Genomic DNA, 17,228 nt, shown 5'->3' with positions numbered 1-17,228 from the left:
TACAGGAAACGAGAGGCGGTTCCAGCCCCTCCCTCGGCCCTGAAAAGATGCATGGAGATGGCACGCAAGGGAAGAGCTGGAGGTGGGTTCTCCTTCCTCTTGGATTTATCAGCAGCAGCTGTAGGAAGGGCGTGGGGAATCGCGAGACAAAGAGCGCGCGGCACTGCCTACGTCCAGGCGGCCCCTTTAAGAAGCGCGCCCCCAGCTTCTAGCCCGCCTTGTATGCAAATTTGGCGGCGAGGCGGGAGCGCGCAGCTGATACCCGGGGACTGGGCTGCGGCGGTTAGTCCTCTCCCGGCCGCCGTCGCCTTCGACATATTGCCCGCAGGAGCCGCGGCGGCGAAGCGGAGAGCGCCGGGGGTGGAGATGGGTGAGCGGCGCGGGTCCGGCTCGGCCCGGGAATGGGCGGGCTCGGGGGTTAGGATGGCCGAGCTGCTAATTGCTCCCGCATGCGGACAGGATCCCGGCGAGGTGGGGGGAGGGGATATGGGTACAGAGGGACCCCGCCCCCTCCTGTCGCTTGCGGGTGGGGCGTCTGATGTGGGGGCGGGACGTTGGAGCGGTGGGCGGGGCATTTAAAATGGAGAGGCACCTGGGGGCTTTGGTGAGGACCCACTCAGAGGACTAGAGTGGGGCGGGGCTTAGAGGTGGACGGGGCGTTAGTGCTAAGGGCGGAGCTCCTGGGCTGTAGGCCCTGGTGCGCGGGCGAACTTTCAGGACTGTAGCGGCTTTGTACTGGGGGAGGTGGGGCGGGAAGGAGACCTTCCAGTCTAAGGGAGCCCACTCGAAGCAGGCTTCTGGGCAGAGCGCTTTTATTGGCTTGTGGGCGGGTTTTCTGGGGTGACAGTTGTGTGTAGGCGGGGCTTCTGGGCTGAGGGGTTTTATGTGGGAGCAGAACTTCTAAAGAGAGGAGAGCAAGTGTGGGCAGAGCATTTGGGCTGAGAATGCCTGTGTGGGGTTTTCGAAGCCAGGTATAGTGGTGCGTGAACAGAGCTTCAGGGCTGAGGGCTAGTTAGGGGAAGAGTTCCTGGATAAGAACTTTTTGGAGATGTGTGGGGAAAGCTTCCAAGCTGAGAAGCTAGAGCAAGGGATGTGTGTGTGGAGGCTGCTGTGCTGCCCTGAGGAGAGATGAACAAGGCTTTGACTTTGACTGGGACTAGGGTGGTGTTTAGGACCTTTGTGCAGGGTGGTGCCTGGGAGCGTGGGCTAGACTGCTAAGCTTAGAGAAAGAGGTTGTGGGTCCAAGTTTTGGGTCCACAGCCACAGCATTCTCCCAGAGCCCACATCCTTGATCCTGGGCTCAGGCCCTGAGTCCTGACCTTGAGAACCCAGGATACTCATTGAGCTGGTTCTTGGATCCTAGAGGAAAACACTTCAAGGGCACCCAGAGTTGTAAGCCTACAGAGACTTGTAGTATCTGAATGGAGCAGTGTACACCAGCGCTAAGAGCACAGGACCCAGGCCCCCAAAATACCTATGACACAATATAAACCGAGTTTCCTAATCTATGGAAAACCTACCTTGTGGAGTTCACTCCCTCATCAACATGTACTTTGTTGGGCACTTACTTTATGCTGGACACTGCTGTAGGGGGAGAGGATAAACAATGAAAAAGAAGATCAAGATACTGACCTCACTGGCCTTTCATTCCAGTGGGAAAGATAGACAAAAAATATGTTAACAAATGAACAAGGTGAAGAGTGAATTGTGGGAAAAAATAGAAATAAGATAGTTATAAGGGCAGATACTTCAAAAATGGCAATCAGGGAGGGGCCCTCCAGAAGGTACAGCAAGTGCAAAAGGTAGCAACAAGCTTGGTTTGCCCAAGGAGATAAAAAGCCAGGCTGGCTGAAACATGGGGGTGAGGCAGAGAATGGTAGGAGATGCGTTTGAAGAGGTACACAGGGGCCAGATTGTGGGTCTCTGTGACTGAGTGATAAAATGAGACACCAGGTAGCCAGTGTCATTACTGTCATCCTTGATACATGCCCTCTGGCTGGAGGATCTATCTTATGTTGAGCCCCACAGGAGGACGAAGAGGTCCCAACAGGACATCCTACTGTCGAAATCCACTCTGTGAGCCAGGATCCTCTGGGGGCTCTGGTGGGGGCCACACTTCCAGTGCATCTGTCACCAGTGTCCGTTCCCGCACCAGGTAAATTACTTTCTGTCTGTTGCCCCTCACTGTGGGCTCACAGGAGCAGTGTGGACAAAGCTCTCCGCCCAAACCTTGGGCTCTAGGATGTGATACCCCAGATGCCAGATGGGGGCTTAAAGGGCAGGGAGCAGCAGGAAAGTCCCAGAGGTTGGTCACTGGGACAGATGAAATGGGACATAGTGTAATAAGCCCAAAGGCTTGGATTCCAGTTACAGTTCTGCCTCTGATTTGCTGGTGACTTGGACAAGTTATCTCTCCTCTCTGGACTTCCTTTTCCTCATCTGTAAAATGGACCTAATAATCCTTTTCTTCCTGGGGAATGTTGGCAAGCCTGAATAAGATTAGGGATAGGAAAGGGCTCTGTCAGCTCCTTTACCTCACAGGCAGGATTAGGAGGACTTCATCCTTTCCCTGAGCTGCTTTTCTGATCCTCCCCTGCAGTGCTCTGCCCCAGAAGCCCTTCTTGGTAGGGTTCTCAGGTCAGCTCCTCATGTTTGTTCCCTCCCCCACTCCAGGAGCAGTTCTGGGACGGGCCTCTCCAGCCCCCCACTGGCGACCCAGACAGTCGTGCCCCTCCAACACTGCAAGATCCCCGAGCTGCCAGTCCAGGCCAGCATTCTGTTTGAGTTGCAGCTCTTCTTCTGCCAGCTCATAGCTCTCTTCGTCCACTACATCAACATCTACAAGACAGTGTGGTGGTATCCGCCCTCCCACCCACCCTCCCACACCTCCCTGGTAGGTGCCTAACCAGGATCCACTGTGTGTGGGGTGTGTGTGTGTGTGTGTGTGTGTGTGTGTGTGACATTTGGCTTCAGTTTAGCATAGCTTCCCAAGCACCCTGTATACTTGGCCTCATGCTGGGCATGGGAGGCATAGAAAGGAACAGGAAACTGATGATTCCTGAACACTCACCCCTAATGTGCTCGGCACCATGCTATTCATCATAAGGGTGGCAGAAATGAATCTGACACAGATTTTGTCTAAAGGAATGCAGAGTCTTAAGTCCTGTGGGGGAGATGAGCCACAGGCATATGTGATCGTTTCAAGGAGTGAAAAGAGCTCTGTGCAGGAGAGGTGCAGGGACAGGGGCATGGGTGATCAGAGCAAGAGGGCTCACACACCACTCTCTTATCTCCAGGGACTGTCCCACCTCCCTCCTCTGGGTCCTGTTCTACTCCTCTAGGTATTTTCCTGGTCTGACTCAGCTGGAGGCCTATGAAGGTCAGAGAGTGGGGACAGTCCCTATGGAAAGGACTGGGCAGGGGGAGGTGGGGATGCAAAAAGGCTGTACATGGGCAGGGGGCCCACGTGACCCCCAGCCTCTGCCCCCTGACAGAATTTCCACCTGATCGACTTCAACTTGCTGATGGTGACCACCATTGTTCTGGGCCGCCGCTTCATTGGGTCCATCGTGAAGGAGGTGATTGGGTCCCAGAGGCTGACCCGGGGACTTTGGGGCTCCTCTTTCCCCAGGGGTGGGGTGCCAAGGAGACATGCCCAGCCCTTCAACCCTGAGGCATTTCCTTGGGGCTCCCTTCAAACTTGGTTTAAGAACATTACTCACATCCCATCAGCTCTTGGAGTTTACTGGGCATCGAGGGAAAGGATTCGCCATGTCAGGTTCTGCCCAGCCTGCTGCCCCACGCTTCCCCCGGGTGGGATCATAGGCCATGCTGGGTGGGATTTGGTCACAGCCCTCGTGGCCTCCATCCAAGGCCCCATCCCGTCCTATCTCGCCCTGACCCAGGCTTCTCAGAGGGGGAAGGTCTCCCTCTTTCGCTCCATCCTGCTGTTCCTCACCCGCTTCACCGTTCTCACGGCAACAGGCTGGAGTCTGTGCCGCTCCCTCATCCACCTCTTCAGGACCTACTCCTTCCTGAACCTCCTGTTCCTCTGCTATCCGTGAGTACCCCTCACTTCACCCCTCACTACCTAATACCTGCTCCTGACCTCTGCCCTGAGTGTGGCTGGGTCACCAGGCCCCCATACCCAGAAGACTCACTGGCAGGCAGCAGCAGTACCCCTCTCACATTGTCTGACAGCATTGTCCTGAGATCAGGGTGATTAGCCTTTTGCAGGAGCAGAAACTGAGATGGCAGGCATAATCTCCCCAAGGTGCCACCGATGGGGAGGTCAGAATGGGATTCAGATCTGTGTATATCCCACAGTTCCTAACAGGGATGCACGGGCTTTGTCTCCCTCTCTCTTCCTTTCCTCTCTCTCTGGTTCTTTCTCTGTCTCTTTGTGTATCTTAGTGTTTATGTAATTCTCAGGGACTGCCCCGGCTCTGTGTGCGTGCTAGCACCTGCGTGTGTGCATGTTTCTGTGTGAGTGTCTGCGCATGCATGTCTGTCTGTGTGTCTGCTTTGCTCACTCACTCCCCTCATCTTGCCACAACCGAGACTGTTGAGGATGGAGAGAGAGTGTCTGAGAAGCTCCCAAGCCTGCCCCTTTCTGGCCTAGAACTGGGGAGAGCTTTGGCAAGATATGCACTCTGGCTGTTCCTGGGGCAGGCTCCTGGCTGCCTAGGCATTAACAGGCATCTCCCAACCCCTAGGCTTTCTGGGTCATGAACTTCTTCAGGCTGGGCCAGTTCTGTTCCCTGGGAAGCTTCAGAGCTGGACATTCCTCTGTCTCTACCCTGCATGACCCAAAGGGCACTGTCATGGGAGGAGCCCTATCACACTTGATTTGGTTAGAACTAGTTGTTAATTATGAGTGATACTGCATCATGTAAAAATACTAAGCTTATAAAAGCTTTTAGCATAGAAATGAAATTCCCACACCATCTCAGTCCTCCAGAAAACCTTTATTTGCAGCATATCCCTCCAAAATTTTTCACATAGTCATACAACTTGGATATTTTTCCATGGCAATATTTATGGGTCTGCCTCATTTTTTTTTTAATGGCCTCATAATATTTCCATTGTATGGACTTTCGCAGTGTGCTTGTCTTCTATTGGTGGACTTTTGAGTTGTTCTAGTTTTTCCCTGTTGGAAGCAATGAGGCAGAGAACATTCTTTTGCATACATCTTTGCACACTTGTCCAATATTTCTGTAAAACAGATTAGAATTACTGTACCAAAAGATATGTTTTACATTTTTAATAAATGTTAACAAATAGCCCTTCAAGATTGTACTGGTTAGAAATGTTAACAGTTGCCTTTATTTGACACTTTCTGGTTACTACTCAGACATCACCCAGTGTTCTTATTTTGCTGTATTTTATATTGTTTAATTTAAAACTTTTTATTAATGTAAGATAAATATATCAGAAAAAATCAAATCCAGTAGTGCTAAAAAGCTTATGATGAAAAGCTTAGTCCCATTTTTCAAAAGCAACCTCTTTCACTGTTTCTAGTTTTCAGTGTTTTTTTTTTTGAGTAAACTCCATAATTCTAGTATCCTGTGCTTTTGTTTATTCCTTTAAAAATATTATTGATTGATTTTATATTTGGATAATAGGTTTATATCATTAAACTTGAAAAATGTATAAAAGAATGTAGCATGAAAGTCTCCCCTTCACTCTTGTCTCCCAGCTACCTAGTTTCCCTTCCAAGAGGTAACCACCACTGTTTCTGGTTTCTTATATATCCTGGAAATGAATGTCCAGTGCATATACAAGCATACCACATACATACATACACATACACAGGTACAGTACCCTTAATGACAGATGAAGATTTAGTTCACCTTCCATCCATACTGTTCTTAATATTTGATAACTGTTATTATTTTTATTTTTCTATTGGTTATCTTTTTCAATAATATGAATATGACTGTATTTTTTCATTCCATTAACAATAGTCAGTTCTTATCATTTTTATATAAAACCATAATATTAGGAGCCCTACCCATCCACTTTTCAAAATTATTATTCTCACTTCCTGGCAACTGTACTCTTACTTTAATATTGTCATACTTGACATTCACGTTATCCTAAATAGCCAAATTGAAGTCTTCTGTTCTTTGTCTAAGGCTAGTTCTAAAAATTAAAAACCAGTAAGTGTCCTTGATATTATCATGAGTATGAAAATATTCACTACAGGACCAAGTAGTGTGCATAGATGACATCCCTTCTCTATAGTTACTGAGTTATAATCTTGGGTCTCTTTAAAAAAGTATGTTCCTAGTGTCAGGGTTAAATGATTTCTCTTTTCTTACATTCCATCAGTTGCTTAAAATCATGCCACATTTTAGTTTGCTTCATATTTAGATTGTAACTCTCTTATATAGCTTTTTATTTTTCTCGGAGTTTCTAATTGCCTTTCTTTTTTCTTGTTGACAAAAGAATGATGGGCCTTCAACATATCTTCAAGTTTATCCAGCTTCTCAATCATGCTACCTGTTGTCTGGAGTCCATTTTTCCCCCCAAAGACATCCCTCCTGGAGCCCTCCATCCTCCTGCTCCAGTCTGGAGTGGTTGCTCTTTAGGCCTGCTGTACAGCTCTCAGCCTGGGACTTCCCTTCGCTGCCCTCCTGGTTGGATCCTCTGTTTCCTGGATCCCATGTCTTCCTCTTTCTTGGTTTTCTTCCTTATTTTGCTGGAGTGCATTATCAGGTAATTTCCTTAACAAGTGGTATGTGGGAAGTATATATATTCTGAGTCCTTGCATATCTAAAAATGTCTTTATTCTGCCCTCATACTTGATTGATGGTTTGGCCAAATGTAGATTTCTAAGTTCAGATTCATATTCTGTCAGAATTTTGAAGATAGTGCTCTATTGTCTCTGGCATCCAGTGTTTCTAATGAGAAGTCTGATACTAGTTTGATTCCAGTTACTTTGTAGATGACTTGTTTTTTCCTTTTGAAAGCTCTTAGGGGTATTCTATTTATTTTTTGATTGTTTGAAATTTCACAGGATGTGTCTGATGTGGAACTTTTGTCATTCATCTTATCAGTACTCTAGGACCTTTTTAACCTGGAGATTGGGGTATTTCTGCAGGTCAGGGAAAGTTTCTTCTATTATTTCTTTGGTAATATCTTCCCCTCCATTTTTCCTGGTCTCTTTGGGACTTCTCATCAGATGGTAGACCTCATAGATTGGTCATCTGTTTCTCTTGTATTTTCACTCATAATTTTCATCTGTCTCCCTTTCTCCTTCTCACTCCCTCCCTCCCCTCTTTCTTTCTCTCCTCTCTCTTTTTTCTTTGCCTTTAGGGTGATTTTCTCAACTTTATCTTCCAGCTTTTTTATTGAGTTTTTTTTCAGCAATCATATTTTTCATCTGTAAGGGCTCTTTCTTATTTTCTGATTATTATTTTCTCATAGCATTCTATTCTTGTTTTAAAAATCTCTTATGTTCCCTCAATTTTGTCATTCCACTGGGGTCAATTTTTCTGTTTCATCCTGCTAGTTTTATAAGTGTAGTTAGTTTCTTTGGTTGTCTGTTTACATTTAAGAGTGAAGGCCTGAGTGACTTGAAGTACATTTTCTCTCCCTCTGCTATTGTGTACATGAGTGGGAGGTTTGACTGGGAATTCTAAGTACATGAGCAGGGCACACTGGTAGACTTTGCTTTAGGATAAGTGAATGAGGTGCTAGTTGTCAGGCTGTGCGCCCCCAGAGACCAGAAAGGGGATATTATTCTAGGATGCCCCCATTAGAGACCTCAGTTTTCCTCAGTTTATTCAGTTTCTTTCCTTTTTTAAATACCTTTATTATAGTATGATTCCTGTACAGTAAACTACACATATTTCAGATGTACAATTTGATGAATTTTATAGCTACATATTCAATTTCTTTAGAGTAGACTCCCTCAGGGCAGGCTGTGTCATGTTATGTAGGAGAATAAAGGGAGTGACACATAAATAAATACAGATCTTTGTTTAATCCCATTTGTTCAGCCCTGCTTCTCACTTCTACCCTCTATCAAACGTGCCCACTTCAAGCCAGTCTCTCTTGGGTCACTCTGGGCAGATAAGCTCCCACCCCCAGTACAGCCCTCTCATGGCAGATTCTAGGCCAACACTATCCAGTTTGGTAACTTTTAACTGCCTGTTGTCATTAAACATTTGAAATAAACTAGTTTGAATTGAAATGTGCTTTTAGTGTAAGATGTACACCAGATTCTGAAGACTTAATAGAAAAAAAGTAACACATTTCATTCATAAATATTGTATGTTGAAATAATATTTTGCATATATTGGGTTAAGTAAAATAGAATATTAAAACTAATTTTTTTTAATGTGGCTACTAGAAAATTTTGAATTATATATGTGGCTCTCTGTTTCTGCTGGACAGCACTGCTCTAAATGATGACTTCCTTCCTCATCTGTCAGCATGTTTCCATCTGCTGTCTGAATTTGTCAAAATCACTTACGTGCTAATAACCCCCATTCTTTTTGCTCACACAGATTTATTTTCTACTTTTGTCTATTTATTTTCTACTTTGGTACTGTCATGTCTTGGGTGGAGAGGCTGAAAGGTAATCTGCCATCTTGCCTGTGAAGTTGTTTCTAACGTGTGACCTGTCAGAGCAGCTACTTGGTGTTACCAAATAATTTAATTGTATCTGAAGTCCTTAGAGGCAAAACCAGGGAGATTCTTAAGTATTTGTCCTTAATTTGGGTCTGAAGCCATTGTATGTTCATATAGGTGCCCCAACCCCTCATTCCCACCCAGTATCCTGAAGAGTGTTTTGGGAATCCCATTTTAGTGTTCTTTTCTGTCCCACAGAATCCTGGCCTCTTTCTTTTCTAAACAATACAATTTCTAAAATTGTATTGATATTCTACTCTGAGCCAGAAACCATGCTGGGCATTGTTGCAAAGATTAAAAGAGAGTATTTATAAAAAAAAAACCAAAACAAAAAACACTAGCATAATGCCTGGCTGAGTATAGAGAATCAATACATGCTATGCAACTCAAGACAGGTTAAGGAAACTGAGTCTCATAGAGATTATATAACTTGCCTTACATCACAACGCTAGGAAGTGGCAGAGCTGGGATTTTAATCCTGGCTCATTTAACCCCAGAGGTTATGCTCTTGACCAGAATTCTCTTAAGTTATCTTCCTTTAACCCTATCCCAGAGAGAGTGGTAGCATTCCCATTTTATAGACCAGAAAGCAAAAACCCAAAAAGGTTAAATGCCCAAGATCATTCATATATCCCTTCTTGGAAGTTCAGAATAAAGGAAGGGAAAATTACTGTGGATAAAGAAACATAGCTTCTCATTGGCTCTAGCTCCTGGCAGCAGCCCAGGGGCCCTTCAGGGGCTGTGTCTGAGGACCTGGGGAAATTGAGAGGCCCCAAGCTAAAAACAAGGAATGCCTATAAAGAGCACCTATTATGAAGTTCCATGTACTGTGCTGGACACTTACCCACTTTAATTATCTACTCTTCTGGGCTATGGGTCTGTCTAGTTTTCTCCTCAAACAATACCAGTCACACATTCCATCCCTTGACTAATTAGCTTCAGGCGTAACCTAAAGGGTCAGGGGAAGAGGTTATACTGTTCAAGGGCCCATTTCAGTGCCTGGCACATAATAAACACACAGTAAACATTATTCCTGAACTGTCCTCCTTTGCAAACTAAAGAACTGCCTCTAATATATATATATACCCATGACAACTGCTTTGTCTCTTTTGTGATAGCATACACATTTTTAATTAACAAATTACTCATAGTATTTGTTGAGTGTCTGTCTTGATCCCTGGTACGAGACAGTCCTGGATTTGAATCCCAGCTCTATTACTTCCTTACTAACTGTGTGACCTTTCAGAATCTGCTTCACCTCTCTGAGCCACAGCTTCCTCAGCTGAAAAGGGCACAAAATAACAGTACCTAATGCAGAGTTAGGAGAAACATAAGAAGAGAATGCGTGTAAAGCACTTAGTATGGAATACAGGTTATGCCTAGTGAATGTGGGCTGTTATGATGACTGCTGGTCAGCAATAGACTGTGAGGGCAGGGACTCATCTGCTTCCTACTGTGTCTCTGCTGCTTGGTACCATGCTTGGCCCAAACTCAGTGCTAACACGTGTTGAATGACTGACCATTGGCTGGGAGGCTGGATGGTAAAGTCTCCCCTCTCAGCAGCCAGGAGAGCTAAAGCCCAGGCAGGAAAGAAGATTCTCTCCGTGGTTGAGGGTTGGCATCCTGGCCCGTGAGCAGGCCTGTCCTCACCACTCTCTTCCCCAGCAGGTTTGGGATGTACATTCCGTTCCTGCAGCTGAACTGTGACCTCCGCAAGACAAACCTCTTCAGCCACATGGCCTCCATGGGTCCCCGGGAGGCGGTCAGTGGCCTGGCACGGAGCCGGGACTACCTGCTGACGCTGCGGGAGACGTGGAAGCAGCACACGCGGCAGCTGTATGGCCCGGAAGCCATGCCCACCCATGCCTGCTGCCTGTCACCCAGCCTCATCCGCAGCGAGGTGGAGTTCCTCAAGATGGACTTCAACTGGCGTATGAAGGAGGTGCTGGTCAGCTCCATGCTGAGTGCCTATTACGTGGCCTTTGTGCCTGTGTGGTTTGTGAAGGTGAGTAGCTTAACCTGGGGAGGGAAGGGGCCTGCCTGAGGCCTCACCCTGCCGCCCAGCCCACAGGAGCCCTCCTGCTTACATAAGTAACTGCTGCTTTTGATGAGATTCCCATCTGTTGTCCTGAGGGCCAGAGTGACTACTGCCTCCATTTTCAAGTGGAAAAAACTAGGCTTGCTGCACGGAAATGTCCTGCACAAGGTCACCCAGCCAGTGAGGGGGCCATGGCATTGTTGTTCATAATACTGGATAACAAAAAGCGGTGACTTTGTATTTCAGCGTGGCTGTTTTGGCACAGGCACATCACAACATCCTGATTTATCATTAAGCGTGAGAGCCAGGATTCATCCAGAGCTGAGTGGCTCCAAAAGCCTGTGCTCTCTCTCTGGCTTGCGTGGCCATCTGGGAAGGAACCTCCCCCAGCTGACAGGAGGATTGACACGTTTCTCTGAGGATGGGCTGCACTGAATGGTCTGGGATTGAGAGGACTTCCTGTCTGTTAGGCACTAACAGTGTGCTGGAGCTTTCATGATTATTCTAATCCTCCTCATGCCCATCAGAGGTGGTTACTCTTCTCATGTGACAGATGAGGTAGCTGGAGCACAGGCAAGTGAAGCGACTTGCCCAAGGTTTCCTGGCGAATAAGCTGCAGAGCCAAGATGTGAGCTCATTTCTGTTGGACCGCAGAGCCTGTCCTCTGGCTCAGCGTAATAGGCAGGGGGGAGCAGTTTTTCTTTGTAGAAAACTGAGTATTGGGCACAGGATTTAAACCCATCATGGAGCCTTCTTTGTTAGGTGTTTGATCCTTGACCTCAGGCTACCCCGAGGTCTCTCTGGGGCTGTCCTGGTCGCCAAGGCAGAGAGAATCAGGGAAGGGGGAGGGAGTGAGGCCCTTATGGGTGGCTCAGGCCTTACCCACCTCCCACTGCCCCCAGAACACCCATTACTATGACAAGCGCTGGTCCTGCGAGCTCTTCCTGCTGGTGTCCATCAGCACCTCGGTGATCCTCATGCAGCACCTGCTGCCTGCCAGCTACTGCGACCTGCTGCACAAGGCAGCAGCCCACCTGGGCTGCTGGCAGAAGGTGGACCCAGCACTGTGCTCCAACGTGCTGCAGCACCCGTGAGTCATCCCGTCCTTCTCGACTTAACCCCAGCTCCCCGGTCAGTGTCTGCAGTCACTTACCTCCCCACTCATCACTCCTTCACTCAGTCTACAAAGAGTTCTTGAGCCTGTCTCGTGCGCTAGGCCTCGTGGCCAGAGTGGAGGATGGCAGGCTTGAGGAGGACATATCCCCTGTCCTTGGGTAACTTGCAGTGTCCTGGAGATGGAGGGGGTCGCAGGCAGTAAATTCATAGACTCATTGACTTTCTCATTCACTGACTTATTTACTCATTGACTGATTTGCTCATACATTCATTCATTTCTTCCCTCCTTCTGCTCACTCATCCATTCAGCTGTTGAGTCCTCCATTCTTTCAGCAGATATTTACTCCGGCCTGATTCACTCCAGGCCTGGTGCTGTGTATTGGACTTTGACCTATAGGCAGAGGGGAGCTATGGAGGGTTCTGAACAGTGGAGGAACCTCTTCCAAGATGCACCTTAGAAATATCAGTCTGGTAACGATGACAAACCCTGGCCAGGGAAGAAAAGCCAGAGAGAAGAAATGGCTGAGACAAGACCCCTGAGTTCGCAGTCTGGTAGGGGTGACAGCCATGTAAACGAAGAGTGAGATGAGTGGGGCGAAGGAGGCCCAGCTGTGGGATGGCACTGCACCCCAAGCAGAGGCCGAATTCACCCTGCTCAGGGGCCTGAGATGCTGTCTTCCCCTCAGCCGGGCCCAGCCTTCCTGGTGCCTCGTGTTTCTGTAGCTCTTCATCACAGGATTTGATTTTCCTGCGTATATTCCCCCAGTCGACTGGAAGGTCCTCAAGGCTGGGATCGCCTCTGAATCACATCTGAGTCTTGGGCCCAACACAAGGCCTGGCAGAGGAGAGGCCCCTAGGACAGGTTTGTAGAGGTAGGCCTGCAGAGAGGCAAAGGGTGGCCACAGAGGCCAAGCCTCCTGGTGTTGGCCCTATCTGCCAGTCAGGGTCCTACTCAGGCTCTGTCCGGGTGGTCCAGAAAGGGGCTAGGTATTATCGAATGGTCCGAAGTGGGGCTTGGCTTAGCCTTGGGCTCTGAGAAGAGGGAGTGGAAAGATAGTACATGGATGAATAGAAAGATAAACCTATCCATGGTTCACCGTGGTCCACAGATAAGATCCAGGCTCCTTCACATGGCTTCCTATGATGAACTGGGTCCTGCCAGCCTTTTCTGCCTCATCTCTTCCCATGCCCCAGCTCATACTCTGCTCTAACCAGACCCAGCCTCTTCAGACTCAAATTCTGTTTGTACTTTTATATCCAGGCTTTTACATACGATGCATGTTTTGCCTGGAATGCCCGTTCCAGCTTTCTATTCCGGTTTAATTTCTATTCATCCTTTAGCACTTTGCTTCCTCCAGGAACACTTTCCTGACCACCCAGGATAGGTTCAGTGTCCCTGCCCTGTGCTCCCATAACCCTGCAATACCATGATCATTGCACCTAAAACTTTCTGCTGTTTGCTTAGTTACTCACCTGTCATTCCAGGGCTAAAGCTCCTGGAGGTCAGGGTCCTCGGCTGTCAAACAGCCATCTCCTCCTCACTCCTGGCAAAATGCCTGTCTTATGATAGGTCCACAGCAAATTTTTCATGGGTTTTTTTTTGTGTATGTAGTGTTTTTTTGCAGGCAAAATTTACATACAGTGAAATGCACAAATCTTAAAAGTGTACAATTCTTTGATAAAGGCATAGCATGCATGTAACCCATCCCCCATCAAGGTACAGAACATTTCCAGCTCCTCAGGAAATTTCCTCACGGTCCTTCCCAATGACCGCCCCCCTCAGCAAGCATCCTTTCAGTTCCTTTCACCCTACATTAGTTTTGCCTATTCTAACAACTTCGTGTAAATTAAAATCATACAGTAGATATTAGGGTCCAGCTTCTTTCATTCAGCATATTATCTGTGAGGTTCATCTGTGTTGTTGCATATGATCTGGTAACTGTCTTTTAAATGAAGGAATCAACAGGGCAGGAGCATGGGATTAAGGTTCCTGCAGAGAGTGGGTCTCAATTCACTGGCCCAGGACCTTTGGGAGTTTTTGGGAGATCTTGCAGAACATTGGAAGAAATGTCACAGGTCCCATAATCTTATTCACAGGCTCACTGGGGCCCCCCTGTGCCAGGCCTTGTGGTGTGTTCTGAGGACACCAAAATGAATTGGATGCTATCCCTTCCCTTCAGCACTCCCAGATTAGTGAGGGATACAGGGAAGTGAATAAGTGACAAAACACTGGGGAAAGTGGACCAGTAGCAGGAGATTCAGGAAGCATTTAAAGGATGCTGAACTCCATGGGGAGTTTGAGAAAGGCTTTCTGGAGGATCTTGGATTTTGAAAGATGACAAAGAGCCTGAGGAAGGAAAGGCATCAGGAAGGGCAGTCCAACTGGAAGGAACAACTTACGCAGAGATAAGAGCAGTAAGGTGTGCTGGAGGAACTAGAGACAGTTCTGGAGCAGGAAACTGCAGTGGAAGTTCTGGAAGGCCACACAGGGCTTCTGAGGCCATGCCAAATTCTTGGGGACTTGACTCCAAGGGCACTGGAAAGCCTTAAAGGGTTTTGAGGAGAGAATAGTTAGGCTCAGTGTGGTGTTTTACAAAGACCCCTCAGGCCGCTGTGTGGTATACTGCTTGGACGCTAGAGGTGAGACTGATTGGAGGCTGATGAAGAAAATGACCCCAGGGAGGGATAAAGGTTTTCTTGGAATCCCTCAGAGACATGAATGTAGGTCCTAAACCTTCTGACTCCCGGTGCAGGAATTTCTTGTGATTCTTACCCCATTTCACAGCAGAGGCAACTGAGACCCAGAAAAGGAAAGTCACTGTGTCTAAGTGATAGAAATGGGAATAGATCCCTGGAGGTGACCCTGTGCCCAGTCTTCTAGTATCCCCTTATGTGGGGGAGCTGGGCATAAGGGGTTCTGTTGGGCTGTGCCTCCAGGTGGACTGAAGAATGCATGTGGCCACAGGGCGTGCTGGTGAAGCACAGCAAGAACGTCTACAAAGCAGTGGGCCACTACAATGTGGCCATCCCCTCTGATGTCTCCCACTTCCGGTTCCACGTGAGTCTCCTCCCCTGGGAAGGAGGGGTGGGGCCTGATCAGCTGAGCAGGAAGGTGACGTCTTAGCCAGGGAAGGCTATTTTCAGTATTTCCCAGATCCAAAAGAAGACAATGCACACGTGCAACCCAAGGACAGCCATGCAGATGATCACTTCGTCATGGCAGCTCACTGGGTAACAGATCTTCCAAAACATTGGAGGGGGTGGGTGGAAAAGATGATATAATAAAAGGAGGGGTTCTTGGTGGTAAAAATATTTACGACCATCTTTTTTTTTTTTTTGAAATGGTTGGATTTCTTGCATTGTTCAATTTTAGGTGGTTTTATTTATTTTTTTTTTTAATTTTTGTTGGTTTTTTTTTTTTTTGGAGGAGTAGGGTAATTAGGTTTGTTTATTTATTTATTTTTTAGTGGAGGTACTGGGGATTGAACCCAGGACCTTGTACATGCTAACCACACGCTCTACCACTGAGCTATACCCTCCCCCAACCATCATTCCTTATTGTGTGCCAGGCACTGTGGTAGGCACTTCCCACGTACCTTCCCATTCTGTCTTCACCAGAACCTTGTATGTGAGAGGGATACCAGGGCAATCCCAGTTTTCAGGTACTGAAATTTGCTTAGATAGTTTAAATTGTTCCAAGGGTACCTTACTGGGAAACTTTGGAACTAGTGATAATGGCTCAGGAACTATGGAAAGAGCTGCTCAAAATCATCTAGGCTGGTCATCTCCATTTTATTTACTTATTTTACTGTCAAAATCATAAACTAAAGTTCAGTATAGAGGACCTTAGTGGCGCTGCTCTGTTGAAAAGGGTTGGAACTCCCTTCACTTCCTGCTCACCCCTGCAACAGCCCCTAAAAGACCTCCTAGGAGCCTGGGGCTGTGAGGAGCACAGTCTGAGAAATCACTGATCTGGGCTGATCTCTTCATTTCCCAGTAGAGAGACCTGAGGTCTAGACAGGGAAGGGACTTGCCCAAAGGCCTGCAGCCTGCCAGGTACAGAGCTGAGCCTGGGGTGCTGGTCTCTTGGACTCTCCATTTCCCACCACTTCTCCTATCCTATAAATGGCTCTTGAGGTTTAAGTACCTTGGCCCCTGCAGAATCAGGATCCCTGGACATTGATCATTCTTTTAAACTGATCAGAACATTTTTCTTAGTCTCTACACTCTGCCTTGCTCTGTAAACACCAGGTAAGAGTGAAGTGTCTCCACATCCCCTGGAAGCTTCTGGCCCAGCTGGGGATGCTGCACATAAAGCAGTGGGTGACTCGGGCTGCAGAGTCTACAGTAACTTTTTAAAGTCTTAAGATTCTACTTTGTTAAGGCCTGACTGTACCTGGGAGGATCGCATAGAAAAAGGTGTTGATTTTCGACTAGAAGAAAATTTGAGAGGACAAGCAAGACCTCTCAAGAAAAGCTTCCTGGAGTAGGTAGAAGTTGTTCAGGATCTTAAACAACTTATGTGGGAAGCAGTAGCCTTGGCAGAAGGAACCCCACAAACAAAAGCAGAGAGGTGGCAAGGTCCATGCCCAACCCTGTGAAGTCTTCCTCCCCACCCAAGTCTCCATGGGACCCCGAGAGCTTGTGCCCTTTACTGGCCTACCCAGTACCCTCATCCATGAGGCAGGTTTCTGAAACATACTTTCCAGTCCATGCCTACTCTTTCCTGGGCAGTTCTTTTTCAGCAAACCCCTGCGGATTCTCAACATCCTTCTGCTGCTGGAGGGCGCTGTCATCGTCTACCAGCTCTACTCCTTAATGTCCTCTGAAAAGTGGCACCAGACCATCTCACTGGCGCTCATCCTCTTCAGCAACTACTACGCCTTCTTCAAGCTGCTGCGGGACCGCCTGGTATTGGGCAAAGCCTACTCGTACTCGGCCAACCCCCAGAGGGACCTAGACCACCGGTTCTCCTGAGCCCCAGGGCGACCCCAGGGACAGCATCCAGCCTTCAGCCAGGGGGTCCCTGGGAAGAGGCTGTTGGGGAGGGATGGGTGAGGGGCAAAACAAACAAACAAAAACAGACAAAAAAATCCACCAGAGCTTTGTATTTTTGTTACATACTGTTTCTTTCTTTGATAATTGATGTGATTATGAGGAAAAAAAAGTCCTATTTTTATACTCCCAATAAGCCTGTGTCCTATATTTCTTTCTCCTCTTCTTGCCTGTCAAGCATAGAGCAGAGGTGTGGGGTTCTGGGCCAGGAAGCCCTATGTGTGGCTTCTGGGGCCCCTGTGAGCTCTGCCTTCTCCAGCAGAGAAGAGCTGAGGAGACACCGGAGGTCATGCAGCAGTGAGCTTGCTGAATGCTCATTGAACCAGAGGCTGCTCTATGCGTATTACAGGCCTTGCCTTGATCCACCTTTTATGACAAC

At 47.6% G+C, this 17,228-nt stretch overlaps 1 protein-coding gene across 2 annotated transcripts; it reads left to right on the top strand.

Moving 5' to 3' along the window:
• The first annotated feature begins 221 nt into the window (after positions 1-221).
• On the top strand, positions 222-16,985 carry TMEM39B (transmembrane protein 39B). Of its 2 annotated transcripts, XM_074376948.1 has the most exons (10): positions 222-370; positions 2,029-2,155; positions 2,674-2,893; positions 3,495-3,578; positions 3,906-4,060; positions 10,309-10,645; positions 11,581-11,768; positions 14,732-14,852; positions 14,939-15,025; positions 16,529-16,985. In XM_074376948.1, exons 1-10 carry the CDS (start codon positions 223-225, stop codon positions 16,769-16,771), a joined length of 1,710 nt encoding a protein of 569 aa, XP_074233049.1. In that variant the 5' UTR covers position 222; the 3' UTR covers positions 16,772-16,985. The 2 variants fall into 2 exon arrangements, with proteins under 2 accessions (XP_074233049.1, XP_010950482.3); XM_010952180.3 differs by lacking the exon at positions 14,939-15,025 and having other exon boundaries at positions 223-370.
• The last annotated feature ends 243 nt before the right edge of the window (positions 16,986-17,228 follow it).

Source organism: Camelus bactrianus, chromosome 13, assembly GCF_048773025.1.
Source record: "Camelus bactrianus isolate YW-2024 breed Bactrian camel chromosome 13, ASM4877302v1, whole genome shotgun sequence".
Lineage (NCBI taxonomy): Eukaryota > Metazoa > Chordata > Mammalia > Artiodactyla > Camelidae > Camelus > Camelus bactrianus.
Note: the sequence above shows the minus strand (reverse complement) of the source record. Positions and strands in the feature narration are given on the sequence as shown.

Coding starts and splice junctions, on each gene's coding strand:
- TMEM39B (XM_074376948.1), top strand. CDS start 223: ATGCAAATTTGGCGGCGAGGCGGGAGCGCGCAGCTGATACCCGGGGAC. Junction 371..2,028: donor AGCGCCGGGGGTGGAGATGG/GTGAGCGGCGCG, acceptor TGAGCCCCACAG/GAGGACGAAGAGGTCCCAAC. Junction 4,061..10,308: donor CTCCTGTTCCTCTGCTATCC/GTGAGTACCCCT, acceptor CTTCCCCAGCAG/GTTTGGGATGTACATTCCGT.